General features: G+C 45.1%; 2 protein-coding genes and 1 pseudogene across 3 annotated transcripts in view; 1 reads left to right on the top strand and 2 right to left on the bottom strand.

Moving 5' to 3' along the window:
* Positions 1 to 1,060: 1,060 nt before the first annotated feature.
* LOC111150702 (Mix paired-like homeobox) lies at positions 1,061 to 3,232 on the top strand. The gene is made up of 2 exons (XM_022508246.1): positions 1,061 to 1,396; positions 2,927 to 3,232. The coding sequence occupies exons 1-2, from the start codon at positions 1,061 to 1,063 to the stop codon at positions 3,230 to 3,232; spliced, it is 642 nt and encodes a 213-aa protein (XP_022363954.1).
* Positions 3,233 to 7,505: 4,273 nt separating this feature from the next.
* LOC111150751 (lin-9 DREAM MuvB core complex component) overlaps positions 7,506 to 25,664 on the bottom strand; it is a 73,450-nt gene continuing 55,291 nt past the window's right edge. For both annotated transcript variants that reach the window (XM_022508338.1, XM_022508339.1), the window contains 4 exons: positions 12,566 to 12,691; positions 9,703 to 9,882; positions 9,453 to 9,550; positions 7,506 to 8,956 (listed from right to left, as the gene is read on the bottom strand). In XM_022508338.1, coding sequence (XP_022364046.1) covers positions 8,851 to 8,956; positions 9,453 to 9,550; positions 9,703 to 9,882; positions 12,566 to 12,691 — 510 coding nt within the window. In that variant the 3' untranslated portion in view covers positions 7,506 to 8,850. The remainder of the gene's footprint in view (positions 8,957 to 9,452; positions 9,551 to 9,702; positions 9,883 to 12,565; positions 12,692 to 25,664) is intronic.
* Positions 15,185 to 15,589, bottom strand: LOC111150753 (annotated as a pseudogene).

Here is a 25,664-nt window from a genome sequence, read left to right as displayed (position 1 = left end):
TCCAGAATGGACAGACAGGCAGGGACAGTGCCCTGAAGGACCCTCCCAACAGAGAGCAAGCTTGCAGGGTCCTGGTGAAGTCGGGGCTTGGGTTCGGGGAGCAGGAAGCCCGGGGCCTCGGGCTCCCCTGGGTGGAGCGGTTCCCACGCGGGCCTGTGTCTCTCTCCCCACAAAGTGAATTCGGAGGCATCCGGCGCGAGAGGCTTGCACGGGGTGGGGGGTGGGGCGGAAGGGTCTAGCACCGTGCCTCTCGCACAGTGGGGAACTGGGGTGCCTGCGCTCTCTGACGTTACAGTCGGGGGGGGGGGGAGGCAGAGACGCAAACTAGGGCCACAGCACATACCAGGACCAACCGGGAACTTGGAACGGGGCCCCTAGGGCAGAGGCAGGCGGGCGCGGAGACTTCCCAGGTCAGACGGCTTCCGAGCAACGCCCGAGGCCCCGGCAATCACGCGTCTGTAAACGTCGGCAGGCTTTCAGGCCCGCCGGGCCCGGGAGACCCTCGGTCCTCGGCCTACCGGCATTCCAAAGGGTCCGCCCCACGCTCCAGGTGAGGTCGCGGCCTCCCTCTGCAGTCCCTTAATCCGCAAACCCCCTCCCGGTTCAGGATGCGCCGCGGAGGCTCGCGGAGGGCAGGGGCCGGGCTGTTTGACCAACCTGGTACCGGGTCTGGCACGTACCCGGGCGGGGGAGGGGGGAGGAGGGGTCGTAAGTAAACAGCTCTGAGGACGCGGGCAAGGGTCGCTGCCCCGGCCTAGTGCGCCGACGAGCGGGACGCCCGCCCCGAGATGTGGATTGCGGCCGGCGGGCCGGGCGGGCGGGGGTCGTCGGGGGAGGAGGGGTAGGGGGCGGCCCAAGTTCACGCCTCCTCTCCTCCTGCCGGCGGCGGCGGAAGCGGCAATTCCCACGGCGTCTGGCGGGGCTGGGGGTGGGTCGGCCCCCCGGGGGGACACGGGCCTCGGCGCGCCCGGCCCTTTGAGCGCGCCGCCGCCCCTCCCCCGGCCCGCGTCCTATAACCCGGGGCCCGCGCCCCTCGGGCGGCGCACAGGCTCGCCCAGCGATGGCCGCGTCTCGGTCCCAGCAGCTCGGCTTCGGGGCGGCTCCCGCGCTCCCCGCGCTTCCCGCGCTCTCCGCACTCCCGCCCGGCCCAGCCGTTGCCCCACCGCCGCCCCCGGGCCCCGGCCCCTTCGCCGGCTTCCTGAGCGGCGGCCCCGCGCCCCCAGCGCCCCCAGCGGGCGCGCCAGCCCCGTCGGCGTCGCAGCGCCGCAAGCGCACGTCGTTCAGCGCCGAGCAGCTGCAGCTGCTTGAACTCGTCTTCCGCCGGACCATGTACCCAGACATCCACCTGCGCGAGCGCCTAGCCGCGCTCACTCTGCTCCCCGAGTCTAGGATCCAGGTGAGCCCCGCTCTCGGAGCGCCGCTCCCCGGGCTGCCCACAAAGGGTGGCGTCGCGACCCGACGTTGGGGCAATCGTGGGGCGGGGGGCGCGCACGCAGCCACTTCCCTCTGTCGGCGTCCAGTATGGTCGGGGCCCTTCCGAGGTCACCCGCCGGCCCTTTGAGAGAGTCACAAAGGCCATCCCGAGCAGGAGGGCGAGAAGGAGTCCTTTTACGCTTCTTCTGGATCCAGGAAGGGACAGATGAGGCACGATTGGGGCTTCCCACGGGGCGTGGGGGGGGTATGGGCTGGTCTCTCGGAGAGGGCAGGGCTGGCTCTCCGGGTGGCCCCCAGCGCCCCTAAGTCCCCTTTCTTGGCGGGTATTGGGTCTGGAATTTTGGTTCTAAGGGTCGTAAAGCCTGAAGTGAGTGGGGCTTCTTGTCAGGGTTTGAAAAATCCAGTGCCAGGCATGTTTATTGCCAAGGGATTTAGATCAGAACCCGGGAGCTTGCTGGTGACCACGAGCCTGCCTTTTTGCGCGCGGTGCTCTGTAACCACGCTTTTAAGTTGGAGCCCTCGCTTTAACACTGGGGGGAGCGGGCTTGTTCTTCTGCGTGCCTCGTGGAGCCCATCTGTGGGCTCCAACCGATGGCGTCGGGGCTTCCTGAGCAGGACGCCCTAGCTATTTGTTGGGAAACGGTGAGCGGAAAAATGTATTCACCAAAGTGAAGTCCGCGGGCAAAAACCCCTTCTCCACTGATTTGACAAGAGACTATATATACTTCCAGAAATTGACTGACTGACTGACTTTCTTTCTTTCTTTCTTTTTTAACATTTTATTATTTATTTGACAGACAGAGATCACAAGTAGGCAGAGAGAGAGGAAGAGAAGCAGGCTAGCTGCGGAGCAGAGAGCTGGACGCGGGTCTCCATGCCAGGACCCTGGGATCATGACCTGAGCTGAAGGCAGAGGCTTTAACCCACTGAGCCACCCAGGCGCCCCCAGAAATTGACTTTCTAAATTTTCTTTTTTTTTTTAAAGATTTTATTTTATTTATTTGATAGAGATCACAAGTAGGCAGAGAGGCAGGCAGAGAGAGAGAGAGGGGAAGCAGGCTCCCTGCTGAGCAGAGAGCCCAATATGGGGCTCGATCCCAGGACCCTGAGATCATGACCCAAGCCAAAGGCAGAGGCTTTAACCCACTGAGCCGCCCAGTGTCCTGACTTTCTAAATTTTCTTAACTGCTTGTCATCTTTAAGCCTTTTATCCTCAGATGCTAAGTGCTTCCGTTTCTGCCACCCTACTTTTCCCCCCCGCAGGTATCCCTATATGATGCCCAGGTAGAGGGAGGCAGGTTCCCCATTTTGCAGCTGGGAAAGCCAAGGCAGGGAGAGCCAGGGACTCTGAACTCCTGGCCACCGATTGGCCCAAGTGCTTGGTGAAAACGGAGGCTCGCAGCAGGGAAGCAGGGCATGTTGGATGGGGCCTCAGGTGCGGTGCCCGAGTGCAAGGACTCCAGCCTGGAGCAGCTTCTCTTCCCTCTTCCAGGTGTGGTTCCAGAACCGGCGGGCCAAGTCCAGGCGGCAGAGTGGGAAAGCCTTTCAGCCCTCAGCCAGGCCTGAGCTTTTTCTCCACCCCGCCGTTCAGGGACCTGAAGCAAAATGTCTGAAGCCCCAACTGCCTCTTGGAGTAGATGTGACCTGCCTGCCCAGTCCCAGCAGGGTTGGGGAGGGCACCCCCCACCCGAGCTGCCAAGGTCAGCGCTTCCAAGCCTACTCTCCCCTCTCTGAAGACACTGGTTCCAAGCTGGACTCGTGGGAGGAACACATCTTTTCTGCCTTTGGTGACTCCTGAGGAGTGTGGGTGAAGTCAGGACAAGCTCCGAGGAGGAGCTGAGACTGAAGGCGGGGACATGCATACCAGGAGGCTGTCCCTTCTGGCGAGGGACACAAGCCTGTTCACCTCGGTAAGGGTGTCACCCGCAGCTCTCACCGGTGAGGCTCCCTCCCGTGAGGCTCCCTCCCCTGTCGCTTGTGAGCCTTTTACCCACTCTTCTCCCTCTATGGGCCCCTCCCCAGGGGTCCCAGGGCCCTTTGCCCCGGGCGTCTCCAGACCCACACCTCGGGTTCCATCTGGACCCCTGCTCCTTCTGGCGGGTCGCCCACTTCCCTTCCAGACTGCTTCGTCAGAACTCCCTCTCCCCTTCCCAAGAACCGGCAGCCGGGCTCCCTCTCTCCTCGCTGCCACTGCTGCAGCCGGCTTCTCGTGGTTCCTCCAGGGCTTGTGACCTTGAACTCACTCGGACTCAGTCCTCAGTCTGCCCCCGAGATCGACCCCTTTTCTGTGAGTGTGGCCTGTCATCTTTACACCCATTCGTAGCTCTGGCGATTCTGCATGCAGATTATTTCTAGAGCCCCCCCCACCAGCTTCTCAGATTTTCACACATCTTTAGAAATTTGTGGTAGCCTCCTGTGGCCACCGGATGGAAAAAACCTTTCCATTACCTTCCCAGACAACCAGTGGACATCTCCCGCCGACAGAGCAGCCATGCAGATCTTCTTGAGGCCTGTCCCAGAGCAGGCCCCCTCGTCCATGGTCTCAGACACTCAAGGTCCCATCCCCCCGAGTCTGAACCCTCCTCTAATCCTGATTTCTTACCTTTTACTCCAGTCACTCCCACATTACCCTTAGCGCTTGTCATTGTACTTGGTGCAACTTGAGTGGGTTATTAAATGCTTTCCACAAATGCTTTGCTGTCATTCTGTTGACACGCATGCGGTCCTTCAGACAGCACGTTGCGCGGCGTCTCCCTCCTCCACCTGGGGAAGGACAGAGTCCATGCATGTGTGGTCGCCACTGGGCTGAGAGTTTGTTAAATTAGTCGCAGGAGTGTCTGGCTTCCGATTTCTCTCTCCCAACGTATACATTAGAATGTATGCAAATTAGGGTCTAAGTTAGCTGAGCTCCGTTAAAATCCTGTCTTGATATTCTGAGGGTTTTCAAATTCCGGAGGGCCAAGGGCGACTGTCTGTGGGGTGGCTGTAGGGGAGGTGTTTCCGCACACAGCCTTTGGAGGAGACCCGCAGGTGCAGTGGCTGGGGCCAGGACTCCTCTCCGAAGTTGCTGGAACAGTCTGAACGCCATGGAATGTCCTGGCGTTTACACAAGCCAGTCACCCTCATTTTTTACCAAGGTGTTATTCAAATGACTTGCACTTTTCAGAGTAGCGAATGTGTTGTGAGAAGCAGCCGGGAGACAGTTCAGGTTTTATGGCAGACCTGACTTCTGAACCCTTGAGAACAGCCTGGCACCAAGAGGGTAAACATGAGCTGTGGTTATTTGCCCGCGTGCTGCTCCGCACTCCCTTTGCGTTGGGACTTGTAGACCTGACCTGCAGACATTCCCACTCAAAAGACTGAACACTGGACACTTGGAACTTACAGTCCAGTAAGGGTCATGTGTAGAGGTGAACCTTGCAATGAGATTATTAATTAATAGGATTATTGCACTTACATATATTTTTCCTAGCGAACACCTACAAAATCTATAAATATTTGGGGTGCCAGGGTTTCTCAGTGGGTTAAGCCTCTGTCTTCAGCTCAGGTCATGATCTCAGGGTCCTGGGATCGAGCCCTGCTTCGGGTTCTCTGCTCAGCGGGGAGCCTGCTTCCCCCTCTCTCTCTGCCTGCCTCTCTGCCTACTTGTGATCTCTGTCAAATTAATAAATAAAACCTTTTAAAAAACCTATAAATATTTAAATCTTGTCATTTTTAATTTTTTAAAATTTGGGGACCTGGGGCGCCTGGGTGGCTCAGTGGGTTAAAGCCTCTGCTTTCGGCTCAGGTCATGATCCCGGGGTCCTGGGATTGAGTCCCACATCGGGCTCTCTGCTCAGCAGGGAGCCTGCTTCCCTCCCTCTCTCTCTGCCTGCCTCTCTGCCTACTTGGGATCTCTGTCAAATAAATAAATAAAATCTTAAAAAAAAAATTGGGGGACCCTTCAGAACACTAGTCTGCACCTCTGTTGAACTCGAGAGACCCTAACTGCTAAACGTGTTACAGGCACTGTGTGTTTAATCCTTAGGACGCTGTAGAAGGGAGGGGCTATTGTTGTTCTAAAGAGCAAGAAACGTTATGGTTTAGATCACAAGTGACTCAAACCTAGGACTCTGTCCACTCATCTCTCCACCAGCATATAATGCCTCCTATGTTGGCCTGGCCTTTTTAGTCAGGACCAGGACAAGTGATCATGCTTAAGGGCAACCCCCCAAAGCACAATTTCTGCATTCAAGGAAGTAATCTCATCTTGCAAAGCAATTATCATGGAAAACCATAGGTGTGCTCTAGTGACACTGATGTTGCTTTGAGCTCTTTCGAGACTCCGTTGGTTCACTGCACAAACATTTGCTGCCTATGAACAGGCACTTTATCAGGGCCTGGAAATAAATGGTGAGCCAAGCCAAGAGCAGAGGAGCTAGCAGGTGGGTCAAAGAAGAAATGTAAAATTGCAAATGTTGCATGTGCTGTACAGAGAGATACAGGAGGGCCTGGAGACAGTGTGCTGTGGTCAAGGAAAAGCTTCCCTGAGAAACTGACATGGAGGATGGTCAGGAGTTACCAAGGTGAGGAGAGGGACCTGCACATGCAAAGGCCCTGTGGTGGAAGCAGCAGGACTGAGAAATTGTTAGAGGATGTCAGACCATACATGGCTCTCTGGGTCTTGTGGAAATGTTCTGAATTTGTTCTGAGAGCCCTAAGAACTGAGATGGAGAGATCATGGCCAATTCTGCAGTTTAAGACTATCGCTTCCCCAAGGCTGCGGTTGAGGGGGCAGAGTGGATGCTGCAGAGGTCAGGATGACGGATGACTTCCAGGCTGGTGGAGACAGCGGCTGGCGCCAGGCAAGAGAAGTGGTAATGACATAGGCTCAGAAAGTGCCTAGATTCAAGATAAAGAATTTAACAGGCAAATCTTTTGGTAGATTCTCAATGGTAGCAAGTGAATCTGATTTTTGGGACTCAGGGGAAGTAATTCAGAACCAAACTTACGTAGCATGTGGTGTTGATGGCTCTCTTTAGAGCTTGCAAAATGTGCTAGGCGGAGGCCGCATCGTTCGGATGAATGTGCAGCTGACCCAAAATGACTAGTTTGAACGACACAGATTTCTTCTCCCGAAACAGAAGTTCAAATATATTCTCAGGCACAGTTCTTGCCCAGGCACCCCTGCCAAGTCAGTCTTGAGAAACAAAAAAAGAAATGTGAAAAGCGAGACACCTGGGGGCTTAGTTAAGTGTTTGCCTTTGGCTCAGGTCGTGAACCCGGAGTCTCAGGATCGAGTCCCGAATTGAGCTCCTTGCTTGGCAGAGAGCCTGGTTCTCCCTCTGCCCCTCCCCCAGTTCTCTCTCACTCTCTCTGACAAATAAATACAAACCTTTTTTTTTTAAAAAGGTAAAAAAAGTGAAAAATGTTTATGTAATTCTAGGTAGTATATATTAAAAACTACCTCTTGGGATGCCTGAGTGACTCAGGGGGTTAAGCCGCTACCTTCAGCTCAGGTCATGATCTCAGGGTCCTGGGATCTAGCACTGCATCAGGCTCTCTGCTCCACAGGGAGCAGAGAGTTTTTTTTTTTTTTTTTTAAGATTTTATTTATTTATCTGACAGAGAGAGAGAGATCACAAGTAAGCAGAGCAGCAGAGAGAGAGGGGGAAGCAGGCTCCCAGCCGAGCAGAGAGCCTGACGCCGGGCTCGATCCCAGGACCCCAAGACCACAACCCGAGTCGAAGACAGGGGCCTAACCCACCAAGCCACCCCCCCACAAAAAATTTTTTTTAATAAACTATTAACATTAACTGAAACACACAAGTTGAGAAATAATATTTAATGATATCCCACTAAAATACAGCTATTAAATATGTAATACATTAAAGCTGAATAAAATATGTTTTCATTGATGTTTATGAATTTATTCTGCCATTTGTACCTGAAAAGTAATTAAAATTTTAAATTACAAAATATATATATATATATATAGTTCAGTGGAAATTATAGTTCCTTAGAACTTTTCAAATAGAAGGAATACTCATCAGGTTGTATTAATTAAATGAGAATGGTAGACAATATTACTTTTCATAGATCAATTTATTTAGAATTACAAATATTAAGAATAAAGGATTTATGCATTTCTTAATTAACATAACAGTTTAGCTAAATATAAACTCTGCACTAAAGTTCTGCAGTGGCACAATACCAACAAGGAATATGGAAGCATTTTTAAACTATACAAAAATTTCAAATGGAAAATAATCTCGTTTTAGTTTTATTATACATTAACATATAAAAAGTCCCATTTTATGAGACATCTAAAGGAATCAAAGCCACGTCTACAGCTCTATCTTAAACTCCAAATCTGAAAACAATTTTATTATATTTTGACTTTATAATATTCTATATTAAAACAAAGAAAATCCCAAATACACACTTTTTACAAGATTAACATTTTAGGTAGGGTTTTTCCTTTAAAAAACCAAAAAAACAACAAAAAAACCCCACAACCAAATACAAACCTTTTTTTCTGCATTTCACAGCACTGGTTATTATATGTTTTCCTTATAAAATCTTTTGACTTTATAAATTGTGTACGGTTGGATTTTAACCAGTCATCTGGTTCAAAAGTTGTGCAAATAAACAAAATATGAAAATAGTGTGTTATCAGTCTTTTTAAATAAGTCTCATAACAATAGCACTTTTTTGCCCTGAATTGACGGGAAAAGTCAGGCCAAATCTACTTGCTGAAATGTAGCATTTTGCAAGTAATTTACTTTTTTCCTGCTCCTTCATTTTCTTTCAACAGACAAACAACAAAGGTTTCTTTTATAAATTATGATAAATTAAAATACTTATTATTATAAAATGATCTCTAGAGCCATGTCACCCTGCAGGTGTCCATCTCGCATACTTGTCAAGGCCGCAGCTCTGTGGCTGTTCCGGTGGCTTCCCGACACCTGACTTCCCGCCTCCCCGGGGCGCTCTCTTCCAGAAGCCTGGCAGGGTGAGGAGCTGAGGGCCCGCGCCGCAGCCCTCCGGTCGGTCGCAGTTCCAGGCAGGAGGCCCGTGACTGCTCGCGCCTGCCGGGGGGAGCAGCTGTCTGCGCGTGTTGGCGGAATTCATGCACGTTGAAAAAAGGGTCAGCACACTCTTCCGTGACAGCGTCTTTTGTTCAGACAGTTTCGGTTGAAAAATCCTTGCCGATAAACGTGTAACATAAGTGATGCTACTGCAGCTGAATAATAAGGAGAAAAATAAATAGAATGCTGGTCAGCAGTGCTGGTTCAAGAAGCACGGCGGTACGTTCCAGTGCCTTCGCTGGAGATGCACAGTTCCCTTGTTTTCCAGCACGTGGGTCATTTGGTGTTGGAAGCCGAGGGGAAGGGACCGCAGTGTCCCGTGCGGCTGGAACAGGGAGACCGCTCCTCAGTCCCTGTTGGTGTCGTTGGCGGCAAAGGCGTGCAGGTTTCCCATCTGGCTCAGGCCACTCTGAATGTGTGCAACATGGATTTCGACATTATTCTGAAAGCAACTGAAGAAGAAACACGGTTACATCCCTTATTTCATGATGTTAGGGAAATACTTGTTAAAAAACGAAGAGCTGAATTTTAGTCCAAAAAGCCGCTAAGATCAAGCCCCGAGGAAGGAAGGAAGCTCCCCCACCATACCAGCTACACCCCCACACCCCCCAGCTGCGGTTGTCATGGGAAGGGCTGCTGGAGGGGGCAAAGGAGCCATGGGGGTGCTGGCGAGAGCAAGACTGTCTCTCCGGGGAAACCCTACTCAGGGAAAACGCCACACCAACCCCAAACCCGAACACTGGGCGTCTTCGAGTTCCTTCACATAAACCGAGTCCATGGGAAACGTCTACTCCATCAATAGGCGGGACATAACTGAAAAGCTCTTTGGGAATCTATTTATGGCATAAAAATTATATGAATGCTTCACAAATAGGCATAACTCTTAAAACCTGTACTGGAAATCCCCATGGACTTAGAAAAATGACTGAGGTGTACCTAACAAATTACCTGATATTGGAAGCATCTATCGTACTCTTGATATCATTTAATGAATCTGTAAGGGATTTGAACTCAAAGGAATTCAGGTCTCCTCCTTCTGCCAGACACTGAGGGAAAAAATAATTCAAAATTTAACTGAATTCTAGTCCAAACTCAGACACAAAATACCAACACGATCTGTGTATTTTAACTGCTTAGCCACAAATGAGCGTGTTTGTGTAGGTGTCAAAACGAAGAGAATGTGTTCTCTGAGATGTACCTTAATTTGTAATAAAATAGCAGTGAGCCTGGAGATTAAGTCTGTCAGATTTTCATTCTCAACACAGGGCTGCCCGGTGGAGGAGTTGGCATGCCGGACGATCTCCTGTGCTTCCTCCTCACACCTCCGCCTCATATCCGTGGGCTGGTCTGCAGGCTGCAGGCCCTGGTCTGGAGCGAGCTGGAAACAGAGGAGTCGAATGTGAGATGTAGGCTCACCAGGCCAGATGATTTCTGTGGGGTCCTGTCCTGTTTTCAGAGGCAGAGGTTTACGAAACTAGCCTTTATAATGAAAATGGGCCTCACTCCTACTTTAGAAATGTTTCTTCTCAAACGGTTTTCTTTTCTGGATTTTATATTTTTAGCAACTTTTAATTCTGATATAATTTCAAACTGCTAAAAAGAAATAGAACAAATAACTCCTGGAAGTCTTTTTTTTTTTTTAGAACTTTAACTTTTATTTATTTTTTTTAATATTTTATTTATTTATTTGACAGAGAGAGAGAGAGATCATAAGTAGTCAGAGAGGCAGACAGAGAGAAAGGAGGGGAAGCAGGATCCCTGCTGAGCAGAGAGCCCCATGCGGGGCTCGATCCCAGGACCCTGAGATCATGAGCTGAGCCGAAGGCAGAGGCTTAACCCACTGAGCCACCCAGGCGCCCCCCCCCTTTATTTTTTTAAGATTTTATTTGACAGAGAGAGACACAGTGAGAGAGGGAACACAACCAGAGGGAGTGGGAGAGGGAGAAGGAGGCTTCCTGCTGAGCCGGGAGCCTGATGTGGGACTCGATCCCAGGAGCCCCAGATCGTGATCTGAGCCGAAAGCAGACGATTAACGACTGAGCCACCCAGGCGCCCCTCCTGAAAACCTTGTACCCAGATTCACTAACTGTTTCTGGTTTATTCTGAGTATGATCACTTATTCGGAAGCCCAAGCTGTCCCAGATCTAGTCAGTGGGAATCACTGTTCAGCCGGTCTCTTGAACATGCTCCCGTAAGCTGGGGGGCACAGTGAGACAGTCTGGGCTCTGGAATCGGTCTCTTTTTCAAGAAGCCCTGCTTCCTTTGATTGGATAGCACCATTTGGAAACCACGGTCGGGTGCTGGGGTGCTCGCTGCTGTCAGGGTGTGCTTCTGGGCTCTCTCAGCCTGCAAGCGTGCACACACACAAACACACACCTGCACCTACATCGTAAAAATAAACTGAAGCACAAAGTCAGACCGATTCTCCTATTCTAACCCAACAGCATGGGGTTTGCTGTAGTCTCCCTGTCTTCGTAACTGTCTTCTCCGGAGGTAAGAGAACAGGCCTCCCTGATCGGCGATACCCAGCTGCCCCATATGCTTTTATTTTAAAATCAATATTGTAGGGGCGTCTGGATGGCTCAGTTGCTTAAGCAACTGCCTTTGGCTCAGGTCATGATCCTGGAGTCCCAGGATTGAGTCTCACATCGGGCTCCCTGCTCGGCGGAGAGTCTGCTCTCCCCCTGATCTCTCCACTCTCTCACACACTCTCACTCTCTCAAATAAATAAATAAAATTTTAAAAAAATCAATATTGTAGGGATGCCTGGGGGACTCAGTTGGTGAAGCGTCTGCCTTCGGCTCAGGTCTTGATCTCAGGGTCCTGGGATCAAGCCCCACGCTAGGATCCCTGCTAATGGGGGAGTCTGCTTGAGATCCTCTCTCTTCTTCTGCCTCTGCCCCTACTTTCTCTCTCAAATCAGTCAACCAATCAATCTATCCTTAAAAAGTAAAGCAAATCAATACTGTACTTCCCCAAGAGCTTTCTGAAAATCAAGTTGTTTTACTTCATGGGGAAATGAGCCTATCACAAAAGGCCCTGTGGTACATACTGCAATTACACGAGACTGATGGGCCACCCACTCGTGTGCGTGTCCTCAGCTTTGTTACGTGCTGTCTTGGACTGCTTGAAGGTTTGCCTCTCTTGTGGGTCAGCTGCTAATCTGGAGGGAGAAAGCTATCCGCTAGGGCAATACCTACTGCTATGTAGGTGACAACTACCGGGAAAATAAAAATAAAGGATGAGAGATGGCTAGAGAAATGAGCAGAATATTCTCAGAGCATAGTCACAGGCAACCACAGTGCATTTGCCTCAGCTCCAGGAGGATGGATCAACAACATGGTCTATGGCAGATCTTCGGGACTCAACTAGGAGGCTAGTGTCAGAAAGAGCCAACCGTTGGAGAACCTCGGGTCACAAATGGAGGTGATCACAGGAAACATAAAACCTCTGAAAATGCAAGTGCTGGAGCATCCTAAACTCATCTCAGTCATGTAATTCTTATCTTGTAAGAAAATCAACTGAGGTGAAACCACTGAACTGTCTTCATATATATAATTTTATGTAGATGATGACAATTCACAAATAACCCTATGCTCTGCATATTTGAAGTTCAAGAATCCATAGTTCTAATGTAAAGTTTAAAGAAGGAGGAAAAAAACTGTGTACACAGCCTGATCATAACTTTGTGAGAAAAAGCATGTACACACACACACGTATATATATATACACAAGATTAAGGGGGAAATAAACCAAAATATAGCATTTGGGATTGTGGGATTAAGAGTTGAAGAGTAATGATTTTTCTGGATTTTTCTTAAATTTTTTTCAAAAGCTATACCTTTGTAATTGAAACAAACATCAACAGAATTGAGAGCTCTCTGTAAAACACTCTTTAGAACGAGTAAAAATGTATGTAAAATATGGTTCTGCTAAAGGACCCAATAGAGATGTTGGCTTTGTTTGAAATTTTCTAGCATGTGAAGGTAACAGTATTTAGGTTCCAATAGAAGAGTAGGGGGAGCGCAGACCCTCAGGGGAAGTGTCTGCACCTCGCCTACCTCATAGCAGTACTGCTGAACCTTATGCAAAACTTTGTTGAGGTCCTTATTGAGCTGCTCAAGCTCCAGAACGATGGTTGCATATCTCCGCTGAAACTCGATGCCAATGGGCATGGAATAGGATTTCTGCAAGGAAAAAAAAATCAGATTTTTTAAAAAGAGTTATTTTAAAAAGAGTTATTTATTTATTTGGAAGAGAGAGAGAGAGAGAGGGAGAGCATGAGTAAGGGGAGGGGGAGAAGCAGACTTCCCTACTGAGCAAGGAGCCAGATGTGGGGCTCGGTCCCAGGACTTTAGGATCCTGACCTGAGCCGAAGGCAGACGCTTAACTGACCGAGCCATCCAGGTGCCCCCCCAAATCAGTTTTTTAAGATTTTATTTACTTATTTGACAGACAGAGATCACAAGTAGGCAGAAGAAGCAGGCAGAAGAGAGAGGGGGAAGCAGGCTCTCTGCTGAACAGAGAGCCCGATGTGGGGCTCGATCCCAGGAGCCTGGGACCATGACCTGAGCAGAAGGCAGAGGCCTTACCCACTGAGCCACCCAGGTGCCCCCCAAATCAGATTTTGATAAGTACTTTTTTTTAGAGAGAGAGAGAACACATGGGGTGGGTGGAGAGGCAGAGGGAGAGGGAGAATCCCAAGCAGCCTCCACACTCAGTGAGGACCCAGACTCACAATCTTGAGATCTCACAACCCTGAGATCATGACCTGAGCTGAAATCTAGTGTGTGATGCACAAGTACAACACGATGGGCGCTTGGGTGGCTCAGTTGGTTAAGTGCCTGCCTTCGGCTCAGGTCATCATCTTAGGGTTCTGGATCGAGCCCTGCGTTGGGTTCCTTGCTCAGTGGGGAGCTTGCTTCTCCCTCTCCCTCTGTCCCTCCCCCTGCTTGTGTGCTATCTCTCTCTCATATAAATAAATTTTTAAAATCTTTAAAAGAAAAATATAACATGAGAAAACTTCACCGAATATACATATAGAACTCAATGAATTATCACAATGCAAACACCGGTGTAAAAACAATAGTTCTAAAAAAGTTAAACATCTACATGTACCATATGACCCAAGAGAAATGAAAATATTTGTCCATGCAAAGACTTGCAGGCGAATGTTCAATTTTCTTTGTAATAGCTAAAAAATGTAAACAATTTAAATGTCCTTCAACAGGGGAACGGATGAACAGATTGTGGTTGTACCCACACAAGGTGGTACTGCTCAGCCATAAGAACAAACTACAGTATGTTGCATGAACCGTGGAACACACAACTCAAGTGGATGAATCGAAATGGTTACACCGAATGAGAGATGCCAGGCCAAAAAAGCATATATACTGTTTGATTCCACTTATGTACGATTCTAGAAAATACGAACTAGTCGGTGAGGACAGAAGGTAGATGAACGGTTGCCTGGAGGCTAAAGTGGAGGGAAGGATGGATTGTAAAGGGCTTGGGGAAATCTGGTGAGGAGTGGAGAAGACAGAAATACTTGTAACCTAGTATCTGGTGATGGCTTCATGGGTGTGTATGTATATATGGCTAAACACATATATGTGACCAAACCATACATTTTAAACAGATACAGTTCACTGTACACCAATTATACCCCCAATGAAGTTGGGGAAGCCATGGGAAAACTCCACCCAGATCAACAGAACAGTGCTAACCCTTCAGAAGCCCCTGTGCATCACCTTACAATCCCTTTTCTCTTCCTTCCAAAGCAACCTTACTAACATCAAGCCTCATGGTATGACTTCTGAAATTTATTTACAATGCAATTATAGGGGCGCCTGGGTGGCTCAGTGGGTTAAAGCATCTGCCTTCGGCTCGGGTCATGATCCCAGGGTCCTGGAATCGAGCCCCACGTTGGGCTCTCTGCTCGGCGGGGGGCCTGCTTCCCCCACTCTCTCTCTGCCTCCCTGCCTACCTGTGATCTCTGTCAAATAAATAAAATAAAATCTTAAAAGAAAATAAAATGCAGTTATACAGTATATACTTTTGTTCTCAGCTTCTTTCAATTAACATTGTGAAATTCACCCATCTAGTTGTGCACATCCACAGTCAGTTCCCCTCACTGTGGTGTAGTGTTCCTTTGTAGCAATATCCTCTATCCAGCCATCCTATTGGTTCCATCTGTTGTTGGGCAATAGGGCTGCACCTGGTTCTTGGCCAACAGGAATAGTGCTGCTATGACATTCTGTACTTACGTACCCACACGTGTAGCTTTAGTAGACAGAGCCAGAGTTCCCCAAAGGGACGGAATAAGAACGTTCTGGCTGAGGTGCCTGGGGGACGCAGTCAGTGAGGCATCCGACTCCTGGTTTCAGCTCAGGTCATGATCTTGGGATGGCAAGATCAAGCCCCACATCAGGCTCCATGCTCAGCACAGAGATAGCTTGGGATTCTCTCTCTCTCCATCTGCCCCTCCCCAACCCCCTCTCCGAAATAAACAAAGTCTTTACAAAAAAAGTTCTGGCTGCTTCACATATTTTCCAATCTTTGATGGTTTTTTTTTTTTTTTGATACACTATCTTATTTTATTCAAATACCAGTCTGATCACACACGGTCCAAGAACACTCAAATAATAAGGCACATATAAACAGATGTTAAAGATTGGTCTTCAAATATTCGACCCAATGATGCCATGCTTGCCTATGATCTCGCCGACATAAAACCACATCCATACCTTGGTGGCCTCCAAGCTATTCAGCAGAGCTTCCTCAACTGTAAGCCGTTGGAAGCTACCAGTTTGAGCACTCTTGACTATTGTTTTCCAGCTCTGAATAGCTCTAGGCACTAGGGATCTCAGCAGGGGTTGGAGGAAGCAGCTCAACCTTGGCATAGCACCAAAATGTGGCCAATCGAGGCTTTGAATAAGTCATAGCAGCGTTCACCAACTCTAGGGCCTTCTCCACAAGGTTACAACAAACTGGGCCAATCTCTGATATTTTAAGTGTTTGAATAGGAACCACTTTGAGAGGATGTGAGTGATATCTCTTTGAGGTATTAATCCGCATTTTCTCTATTACCCATGAGGCTGGGTACCTTATCAAAAATTTTTTGTACATCTGAATATCCTTTTTTTTTTTTTTTTAAAGATTTTATTTATTTGAGAAAGACTGAGTGAGCAAGTGGGGGAGGGGCAGAGGGAGACAAAGACTCTCCACCGAGCAGGGAGCACGACACGGGGTTCGATCCTAGGACTCCAGAATCACGGCCTGAGTCAAAGGCAGACGCCCAACTGACTGAGCCACCCAGGCACCCCTGCCTATCTTTTTCTTACTGACTTAAGAGTTCTTTATATATTCTGAAGGCAAGCTTTTGGTCAATTACATGTGCTTTAAGCATTTCTTTCCATTCTGTGGTTTGCCTTTTATTTTCTCGTAGTTGTATCTTTTGATGAACAGAGGTTTATAATTTTAATGTAGTTCAATGTATTAATCTTTTCCTTTATGGTTACTGTGTTCTATACTCCATTTATCTCACTTAAAGAGTTCTTACCCCAAGGTTTTTTTTTTTTTTTTTTTTTTACCCCAAGGTCTTAAATTCTCCTACATTATTTTTTAGAAGCTTTATATTTTGCCTTTCACATTTAGATCTAAAATACTAATCATTCCGGGGCGGGGGGGGGGCACCTGGCTCTCAGTTGGTAAAGCATGCAACTCTTGACCTCAAGGTTATGAGTTTGAACCTCATGTTGGGTGGAGACATTACTTAGAAAAATTAACTCTTAAAAAAAAAATAGGGGTGCCTGGGTGGCTCAGATGGTTGGGTGTCTGCCTTCAGCTCAGGTCATTATCTCAAGGTCCTGGGACCGAGCCCCGCATCAGGCTCCCTGCTCAGCGGGAAGCCTGCTTCCCCCCTTTCTCACTGCCTGCCTCTGCCTACTTGTGATCTCTCTCTCTCTCTCTCTGTTAAATAAATAAATAAAAGCTTTAAAAGAAAATAAAAATATATAAAACCAGTAATTTTTCAGTGAGGTAGGGGGTCGGGATCCCACGCCCACCATACTGTTATCCGTTGACTCAGTGCCATTTCAAAAACCTTTCTTTCCGCATTACTCTGCAGAACCACTTTTGTCATAGATCAAGTGTCTACTCCTGGACACTTCCTTTTTTTTTTTTTTTCCTTTTAAAGATTTTATTTACTTATTTGACACAGAGAGATAGAGACCACAAGTAGACAGAGAGGCAAGCAGAGAGAGATGAAGGGAAGCAGGCTCCCTGCTGAGCAGAGAGCCTGATGTGGGACTTGATCCCAGGACCCTGGGATCATGACCTGAGCCAAAGGCAGAGGCTTCAATTCACTGAGCCACCCAGGCACTCCTCCTGGACACTTCTGAAATCTCATTTTCTAACTACTTATTACTAATACATGGAAATATAACTACTTTTATTAAAAACTGATCTTTAATCTAGCAACTTTGCTAAACTAATTCTAATAATTTATCTGCAGATTCTTTTAGATTTTCTGGGTACAAAACCACATCATCTGTGAATAAAACAAACTGGTCTTATTTCTTCCTTTCCAATTTTTATAGACTTTTTCCTTTATTACACTGGCTAGACTCTCCAATATGCTATGAAATAGCAATTGTGATTATAGGCTTCCATATGTCATTTTCATTTTGAAAAAGAAAGGGTTTTTTTTGTTTATTATTTTTAAAAAGTCAGCTCTATGCCCGATAGGGGCTCAAACTCAGAACCGTGAGACTGAGTCACATGCTCGACAGGCTGAGCCAGTCCATGCCCCTCAAGAGAAAATTTGTAACACTTCACTAGTAAGTATATTTGCTGTAAGTGTTTTGGTACATACTATCAGATTAAGGGATCTTAATCTTAACTATTCCTAGTTTGGTAAGAATATTTATTTTTCCACCAGGAAGGGATGCTTAATTATGTAAGACAAAACGGTTTTTCTGCATTTATCGAGATGTTCTTGTGGATTCTCTTTACTCTCTTAAGTTGATAAATGACACTTAAAAATTTTTTTTTGAAGATTTTATTTGTTTGACAGACAGAGATCACAAGTAGACAGAGAGGGGAAGCAGGCTCCCTGCTGAGCAGAGAGCCCGATGCGGGGCTCGATCCCAGGACCCTGATAACAAGACCTGAGCCGAAGGCAGAGGCTCAACCCACTGAGCCACCTAGGCACCACATACACTTAAATCTTTTTAAATTAATAAATGACTATCTTCAAGAGTCTTTAATCTATCTACCTATCTACTATCTATCTATTATTTATTTAGAGAGTGAGAAAGCACATGTGAGCGGGGGATAGAGGGAAAGAGAGAGAGGGAATCTCTAGCAGGCTCTGAGTCCAAGGCAGGGCTGGATCTCATAACCCTGAGACCATGACCTGAGCCAAAATCAAAGTTAGCCACTCAACCAAGTAACTGAGCCACCCAGTTGCCCCTAATCCTTTTTCTTATCAACTTCTAAGCTTATTCATACTGTGATCAGAGAACATATTCTGGAGAAGTCTAATCATTCTGACATTTATTGAAATTTTATTTAGGGACAGCATATAATTAAATTTTATAAATAATCTATGTGAGCTTAAAAATAATATATCCTGCATGTGGTAGGTATGTCAATGGGATCAAGTTTGTTAACTGTGTTTTTGAAATCTATATCCTTATCAGATTTTTTAAGTAACATTGATTTTTAAAACATTTTTTATTAAATCTATTTGATTTTTTTTTTTTTTTTAAAGGAAGCTCTATGCCCAAAATGGGGCTTAAAACTTATGACCTCAAGATTAAGAGTCAGCCAGGAGCCCCTCCTTATTAGATTTTTTTGACTGGTTGTTTTATCTATATAGTGGAAATGTCTATTTCCTTTGAATTTTGCCAATTTTTGCTTTATGAATTTGGAAGCCATTATTATGTACAAATAACTCTGAAATTATTTTGAAATGATACCTTTCATCATTAAGAAGCACACTTCTTTATATCCAATAATATCTGTTGCCCTGAATTTTACTGTCAGGTACTACTACAGCTATCAGACCTTCTACTGCTAGTTTAATACTTGGCACAGCATACCTTTTCATACATTTAAAATTTTTTTATTTTCAGGATCCTTTCATATTAAATGTATCTCTTGCATGCATCATAGAGTTGGGCTTTTGCTTTTCATTCAGTTTGGCAATCTTTGCCTTTTATTCAGAAGATTTAGTCCACTTATATTTAATATTATTACTGATATATTTAGATTTAAATTGATCATCTTACTATTTCCATTCTATTTGTCCCTGTTTGGTATTATTATTATTTTTTCTTGCCTTTGTCTTTTTAAAGATTGATTGAATATTTTTATTGTTCCATTTTCCTACCCACCTCACCCTGATTAGTTTGATAGTTATGTATCTTTTACTATTATTTTAACAGGTGCCTCAGAAATTAAAATATACATCCTTGATTTATCATGTCTATATGTACACCACCCACAATAGGCAATTGTTGGACTGTATTTTTTTTTCAAAGAGTTTATTTATTTGACAGACACAGATCACAAGTAGGTAGAGAGGCAGGCAGAGAGAGGGGGGAAAGTAGGTTCCCTGCTGAGCAGAGAGCCCAATGTGGGGCTCAATCCCAGGACCCTACTAAGATCATGACCTGAGCCAAAGGCAGAGGCTTAACCCACTGAGACACTCAGGTGCCCCTGGATTGTATTTTTATTTTTTGGTTGTTTTTTTTTTTAATAATTTTTTAAAATTTTATTTATTTATTTGACACAGAGAGAGAGATCACAAGTAGGCAGAGCAGCAGGCAGAGAGAGAGGAGGAAGCAGGCTCCCTACTGAGCAGAGAGCCCAATGTAGGGCTTGATCCTAGGACCCCGGGATCACGACCTGAGCTGAAGGCAGAAGTTCAACCCACTGAGCCACCCAGGCGCCCCTGGATTGTATTTTTTTTTTTTAATTTTTAAAGATTTTATTTATTCACTTGACAGAGAGAGAGATCACAAGTAGGCAGAGAGATCACAAGTAGGCAGAGAGGCAGGCAGAGAGAGGGGGAAGCAGGCTCACCGCCGAGCAGAGAGCCCGATGTGGGGCTCGATCCCAGGACCCTGAGATCATGACCTGAGCTGAAGGCAGAGGCTTAACCCACTGAGCCACCCAGGGGCCCCTGGATTATATTTTTAATTCTTTATATTTTAAATGTCATGAAGTATGATTTTATATAGTATCACTTAGATTAACCCACAGTTATCCTTTTTCTCTTCATTCCTTCCAAAACTTCAAGTTTTTTCTTCCTTATTTATTTGAGAGAAAATGAGAGAGAGAGAGCATGAGCTGGGGGAGTTGTGGGGGGAGGGAGAAACAGACTCCCCGCTGAGCAGGAAGCCTGACTTGGGATTTAATCCCAGAACCCTGGGATCATGACCTGAGCCTAAGGCAGACACTCAACTGACTGATCCCCCAGGCACCCCTCAAGTTTTTTCTTTTGCTTGAACAAAAACTTTATTTCCTTTAAGCATAGGTATTCTTGAAAAAACTCTATAAAGTTATCTTCAAATAGTCCTTATATTACTTTACCTTGAAATTGAATACAGAAATCTAGGTTGGTAATAATTTTGTTTCAGCCCTATGAAGAAAGCCCTATTCCATTTTCTGTTCTCTCTGTGGAGAAGTCAGATGTCAAACAAATTCCTGCCCAGTACACATCTGGCTCTGGGTACTTTATTTATTTATTTATTGTAATTTATTTATTTAAGTAATCTCTACATCCAATGTGGATCTCAAACACATGACCCCGTGATCAAGAATCGGACATCTGGGGGCTCAATCATTTAAGTGCCTGCCTTCGGCTCAGGGTCATGATCCTAGGGTCCTGGGACCAAGTCCCACATCAGATTCCTTGCTCAGCGGGAGACTGCTTCTCCCTCTGACTGCTCTACCTGTTCTACCTGGTAGACATGCTCCTGCTCTCTCTCTGACAAATAAATAAATAAAATCTTAAAAGGTAAAAAAAAAAAAAAGAATCACATGCTCTACTAATTGAGCCAACCAGGTGCTCCTGGCTCTGGATACTTTAAATTATTTTTTTACTTTCTGTTTAGTTTTTAGCAGTTTTACTATCACTATGCCTTAGAGTTCTTATCTTTTTATTTATCCCATTGAGAGTCACAGGGCTTCTTGAATCTGTGGTCTATTATTTTTTGACAGTTTTGGAATGTTCTCAGTCACTATCCCTTTAAATATTCCTTCTGTCCCATTATCTCTTTTCTTCTTCTCTTACTCCATTAGACATGCTGGACCTCTCATTATGTCCCTCGTTTCTCTTCTCTTCTGTATTTTCCATCCATTTTCCCTCTATGCTTCATTCTGTATATTTTCTGATCTATTTTCAATTACTAGCTCTCTCTTCAACTGTTCCTAATCTGCTGTGGTTATACCTCCCAACTGAGTTAATTTTGATTGCTATAGTTTACTTCTAGAACTTGCATTTGGTCCTTTTTGTTATTTCCAATTCTCTTCTAAAATTCTCAATTTTGTCTCATTTCTTTAAACAAATTAAGCACTTAAAATCTATGTCTAAAAAATTCCATTATCTAGAATCTGCCGATTGTCTATACTTTCTTTTGGTTTTATTAGGGTTATCTTGTCTCCTCTTGTGTCTGAGATTTAAAAAATGAGTTTCCAGACACTGTATAGTAAGAAGTTTAGAAATAATTTGAGGCTTACACATGCAGAAAAATGAAATTGGATCATTTCCTTACACCACACACGAAAATAGACTCAAAATGGATGAAGGATCTCAATGTGAGAAAGGAATCCATCAAAATCCTTGAGGAGAACACAGGCAGCAACCTCTTCGACCTCAGCCGCAGCAACATCTTCCTAGGAACATCGCCAAAGGCAAGGGAAGCGAGGGCAAAAATGAACTATTGGGATTTTATCAAGATCAAAAGCTTTTGCACAGCAAAGGAAACAGTTAACAAAACCAAAAGACAACTGACAGAATGGGAGAAGATATTTGCAAATGACATATCAGATAAAGGGCTAGTGTCCAAAATCTATAAAGAACTTAGCAAACTCAACACCCAAAGAACAAATAATCCAATCAAGAAATGGGCAGAGGACATGAACAGACATTTCTGCAAAGAAGACATCCAGATGGCCAACAGACACATGAAAAAGTGCTCCACATCACTCGGCATCAGGGAAATACAAATCAAAACCACAATGAGGGGCGCCTGGGTGGCTCAGTGGGTTAAGCCGCTGCCTTCGGCTCAGGTCATGATCCCAGGTCCTGGGTTCAAGCCCCACATCGGGCTTTCTGCTCAGCAGGGAGCCTGCTTCCTCCTCTCTCTCTGCCTGCCTCTCTGCCTACTTGTGATTTCTCTCTGTCAAATAAATAAATAAAAATCTTTAATTAAAAAAAAAAAAAAAAAAACACAATGAGATACCACCTCACACCAGTCAGAATGGCTAAAATTAACAAGTCAGGAAATGACAGATGCTGGCGAGGATGCGGAGAAAGGGGAACCCTCCTACACTGTTGGTGGGAATGCAAGCTGGTGCAACCACTCTGGAAAACAGCATGGAGGTTCCTCAAAATGTTGAAAATAGAACTACCCTATGACCCAGCAATTGCACTGCTGGGTATTTACCCTAAAGATACAAACGTAGTGATCCGAAGGGGCACGTGCACCCGAATGTTTATAGCAGCAATGTCTACAATAGCCAAACTATGATAAGAACCTAGATGTCCATCAACAGACGAATGGATAAAGAAGATGTGGTATATATACACAATGGAATACTATGCAGCCATCAAAAGAAATGAAATCTTGCCATTTGCGACGACGTGGATGGAACTAGAGGGTATCATGCTTAGCGAAATAAGTCAATCGGAGAAAGACAACTATCATATGATCTCCCTGATATGAGGGAGAGGAGATGCAACATGGGGGGTTAAGGGGGTAGGAGAAGAGTAAATGAAACAAGATGGGATTGGGAGGGAGACAAACCATAAGTGACTCTTAATCTCACAAAACAAACTGAGGGTTGATGGGGGGAGGGGGGTTGGGAGAGGGGGGGTGGGGTTATGGACACTGGGGAGGGTATGTGCTATGGTGAGTGCTGTGAAGTGTGTAAACCTGGCAATTCACAGACCTGTATCCCTGGGGATAAAAATATATTATATGTTTATAAAAAATAAAATAAAAAAAAAATAATAATTTGAGGCTTAGTGTAATGTTATATTCCACTAAGAGGAATACTTACTTCTTGTGGGTCTCAGATTCTATAATCACATCAGTTCCACTTTGGAGATGAGATAATTTGAAGCTGGGCCAACGTTTCCTTGGCGTTCCAACTCAGAGCATGGAAGGTTTGCCAGCTTCCCCTAACCCTTGATGGTCTCTGGACTCTTAATTTTTGTCCTCTCTCCCCTTGTATACCTTTCAGGAATGCCACTCAATTTCTCAGTTACTTTTTCTAGAAGTGTGGAAAACCCCTGAAGAAAAAAGCAATGCTAAATGCCAGGTTCCCTCTTCTGAGTTTACTTCTTTTTTTTTTTTTTTTAAGATTTTATTTTATTTATTTGACAGAGAGAGATCACAAGTAGACAGAGAGGCAGGCAGAGAGAGAGAGAGAGGAAAGCAGGCTCCCTCCCGAGCAGAGAGCCCGATGCGGGACTTGATCCCAGGACCCTGAGATCATGACCTGAGCCGAAGGCAGCGGCTTAACCCACTGAGCCACCCAGGCGCCCCCTGAGTTTACTTCTTTTCCCAGATTCTATCCCTATAATTCTTTAAGACCTAGTTAATGCTTTAGTGTCTACAAGCAGGTTATTTTTATATTTTATTCCAGAGGAAAAAGTTGTTTTCAACTACGTGGATTAGAAAGGTTAACCCAAATTACCTAGTCTACCATTACTAAAAGCAGAAGCCTCAAATTTCCCCCAAATTCCATATTCAAATTCTTTAGAGAAGCGTCTGTTTCCTTCTTTTTAACTTGGGTAAATGTCACATTTACCCAGTTCTGTCATTAGGATGAAAACGGGGAATGAGGATACTGACACTGAATCAATTCCTTTTAAGTAGTGTACCTCACTTCTGCATTCCTCCATCATATGTGGGCCGGGAGCCTCTTTAGGGTTCCAACATGTAGACTCTCAGCCATGTTCCATCTCAGCTGTGTTTCACCCAACATGGAAAATTTTTAAAATCCTGCATACATTGTAAAACAGTCTGCTTTCATTTATTCTATTTATTTCTTTTTATACATCTTATTTTATGTGAAATTGTAGGGGATAGGAAGAAAACATGTTTTCAGCCTACCACCTTAAACCAGAAGTTTCATTAAATCTTTAAAATGTTCATATACTTTGATCCAACCATTATTCTACTTTTTAAGAATCTATCTTACAGATAGACACAGACAAATGCACAAAACTATACAGATGAGGATGTTTGCTATAGCACCTTTTTATTTTTAATATTTACTTATTTAAGTAATCTCTATACCCAGTGTGGGGCTCAAACTCATGACCCAAGATCAAGCTAGTCAGGTGCCTCACCTTAGCACTATTTTATTTCATTTATTTATTAATAAAGACTCCACTTATTTATTTGAAAGAGAGAATGAGAGCTAGTGAACATAAGCAGGGGGAGTGACAAAGGGAGAGGGAGAAGCAGGCTCCCCACTGAGCAGCGAGCCCAACGTGGGGCTCCATCCCAGAACCCTAGGATCATGACCTAAGCCAACGGCAGACGCTTAACCAACTGAGCCACCCAGGTGCCCCTTTAGCACTATTTTAGAAAAATAAATAAGGGAAATAACCCAAATACCTATTAATAAACTAAATTATGGTATAATACAGAAATTTTAAAGGCTGAATTAATATAATGACAGAATTCAGTTTTTTTAGAAAATAATTTTCAAAACCACATAGGACGTAGATGCATAGAAGAAGTCCATATGCTTAACATACAAACATTTATAGCATATGCTTAGCTAAATAATATTAATCTATGGAGAAGGCACTATAAAGAACTACTGTTGTCATCAGTCTTAAAATATTTAAATTTTTATAATGAGAGTTATTTTTAATCATAAATAAAACAAACAAGTAATAAAACATATCAAGTTATCTAGACTTCTATAAAGTTCTCACATGCCAAGAGCCAAGCCAACATCAGATGAGGCCTCTATTCAAATTAGGTAATACTAACCAGGCTAAGGCAAGCCCAGTACTTTAAGGTGTGGAACCCAGACACAGGGAAAAGTCCTAGCTAGTGATATGAAAGTGACATAATTAGATTATGCATAAAGATGAAAGAGATGATAAAATGATCAGAAGAGATGTAGCTAGGGAGTAATGAGAAGGCATAGAGAAAACGGTAGAAGTAGAACTGATGGAACTCAAGAAAGGAATTGAGTCCAATAGGAAAGAAGCAAATATATACATTTTTATGTTTTGGGGTATATAATGGCAATACATTATGGCTAACTCTTTGCTACCTTTGATAGCCTGTGGATCTGTCAATACTGTTTTCAGATTGTGCCTAAATGAATTGAGCTGGGACCAAGAAGCCTGTTTTGTTTGTTTTTTAAGCAGGCTCTATGCCCAGCTTGGAGACCAATGCGGGGCTTGAACTCACAACTCTGAGGTCAAGAGTCAGACACTTAACCAACTGAGCCACCCAGGCACCCCAAGAAGCCTGTTTTGGTATCTGTACTACTAAACAGCAGGATAATCTCAGACTAAAATTCCTTGACGTCTTTGGTCTTCAGTTTCCAAGTCCATAAAATGGAGGTTTAAATTAGAAAATTTAAAGTCAAGTTCGGATAAAATTCCATCATCCTTAAAGAAGACTGTTCCTCTTTCAGCTAGGCATCCCTTATCTACCTGTTGGCCCACACGCACTAGAGATGACTGATTCTATGACTCCCCGGTCCTGCGCTCAAGGCGGATGTTGGTAATGAGTTATAGTGCTTGCCTGGGTTTAGTGACTCCAAATCTCCATGTGGCCATTTGCAATCACTTGGAGATGGTACTTGGGATGAATATTTGCCATCCTATAAGTCCATAAGCAAGTTATGACTTTCAGTACAATTCAAACAAAATTTTTTTAAACATATTTA

The sequence above is a fragment of the Enhydra lutris genome, unplaced genomic scaffold, assembly GCF_002288905.1.
Source record: "Enhydra lutris kenyoni isolate GAN:26980312 unplaced genomic scaffold, ASM228890v2 scaffoldscaffold24, whole genome shotgun sequence".
In the NCBI taxonomy this organism is placed as follows: Eukaryota; Metazoa; Chordata; class Mammalia; order Carnivora; family Mustelidae; genus Enhydra; species Enhydra lutris.
This window is presented reverse-complemented; position numbering and strand designations above follow the sequence as displayed.

Bases quoted from the DNA above. Each gene is read 5' to 3' on its own strand.
- LOC111150702 (XM_022508246.1), top strand. From the start codon at position 1,061: ATGGCCGCGTCTCGGTCCCAGCAGCTCGGCTTCGGGGCGGCTCCCGCG. The intron at 1,397-2,926 runs GTGAGCCCCGCT...TCCCTCTTCCAG, and splicing joins TCCCCGAGTCTAGGATCCAG to GTGTGGTTCCAGAACCGGCG.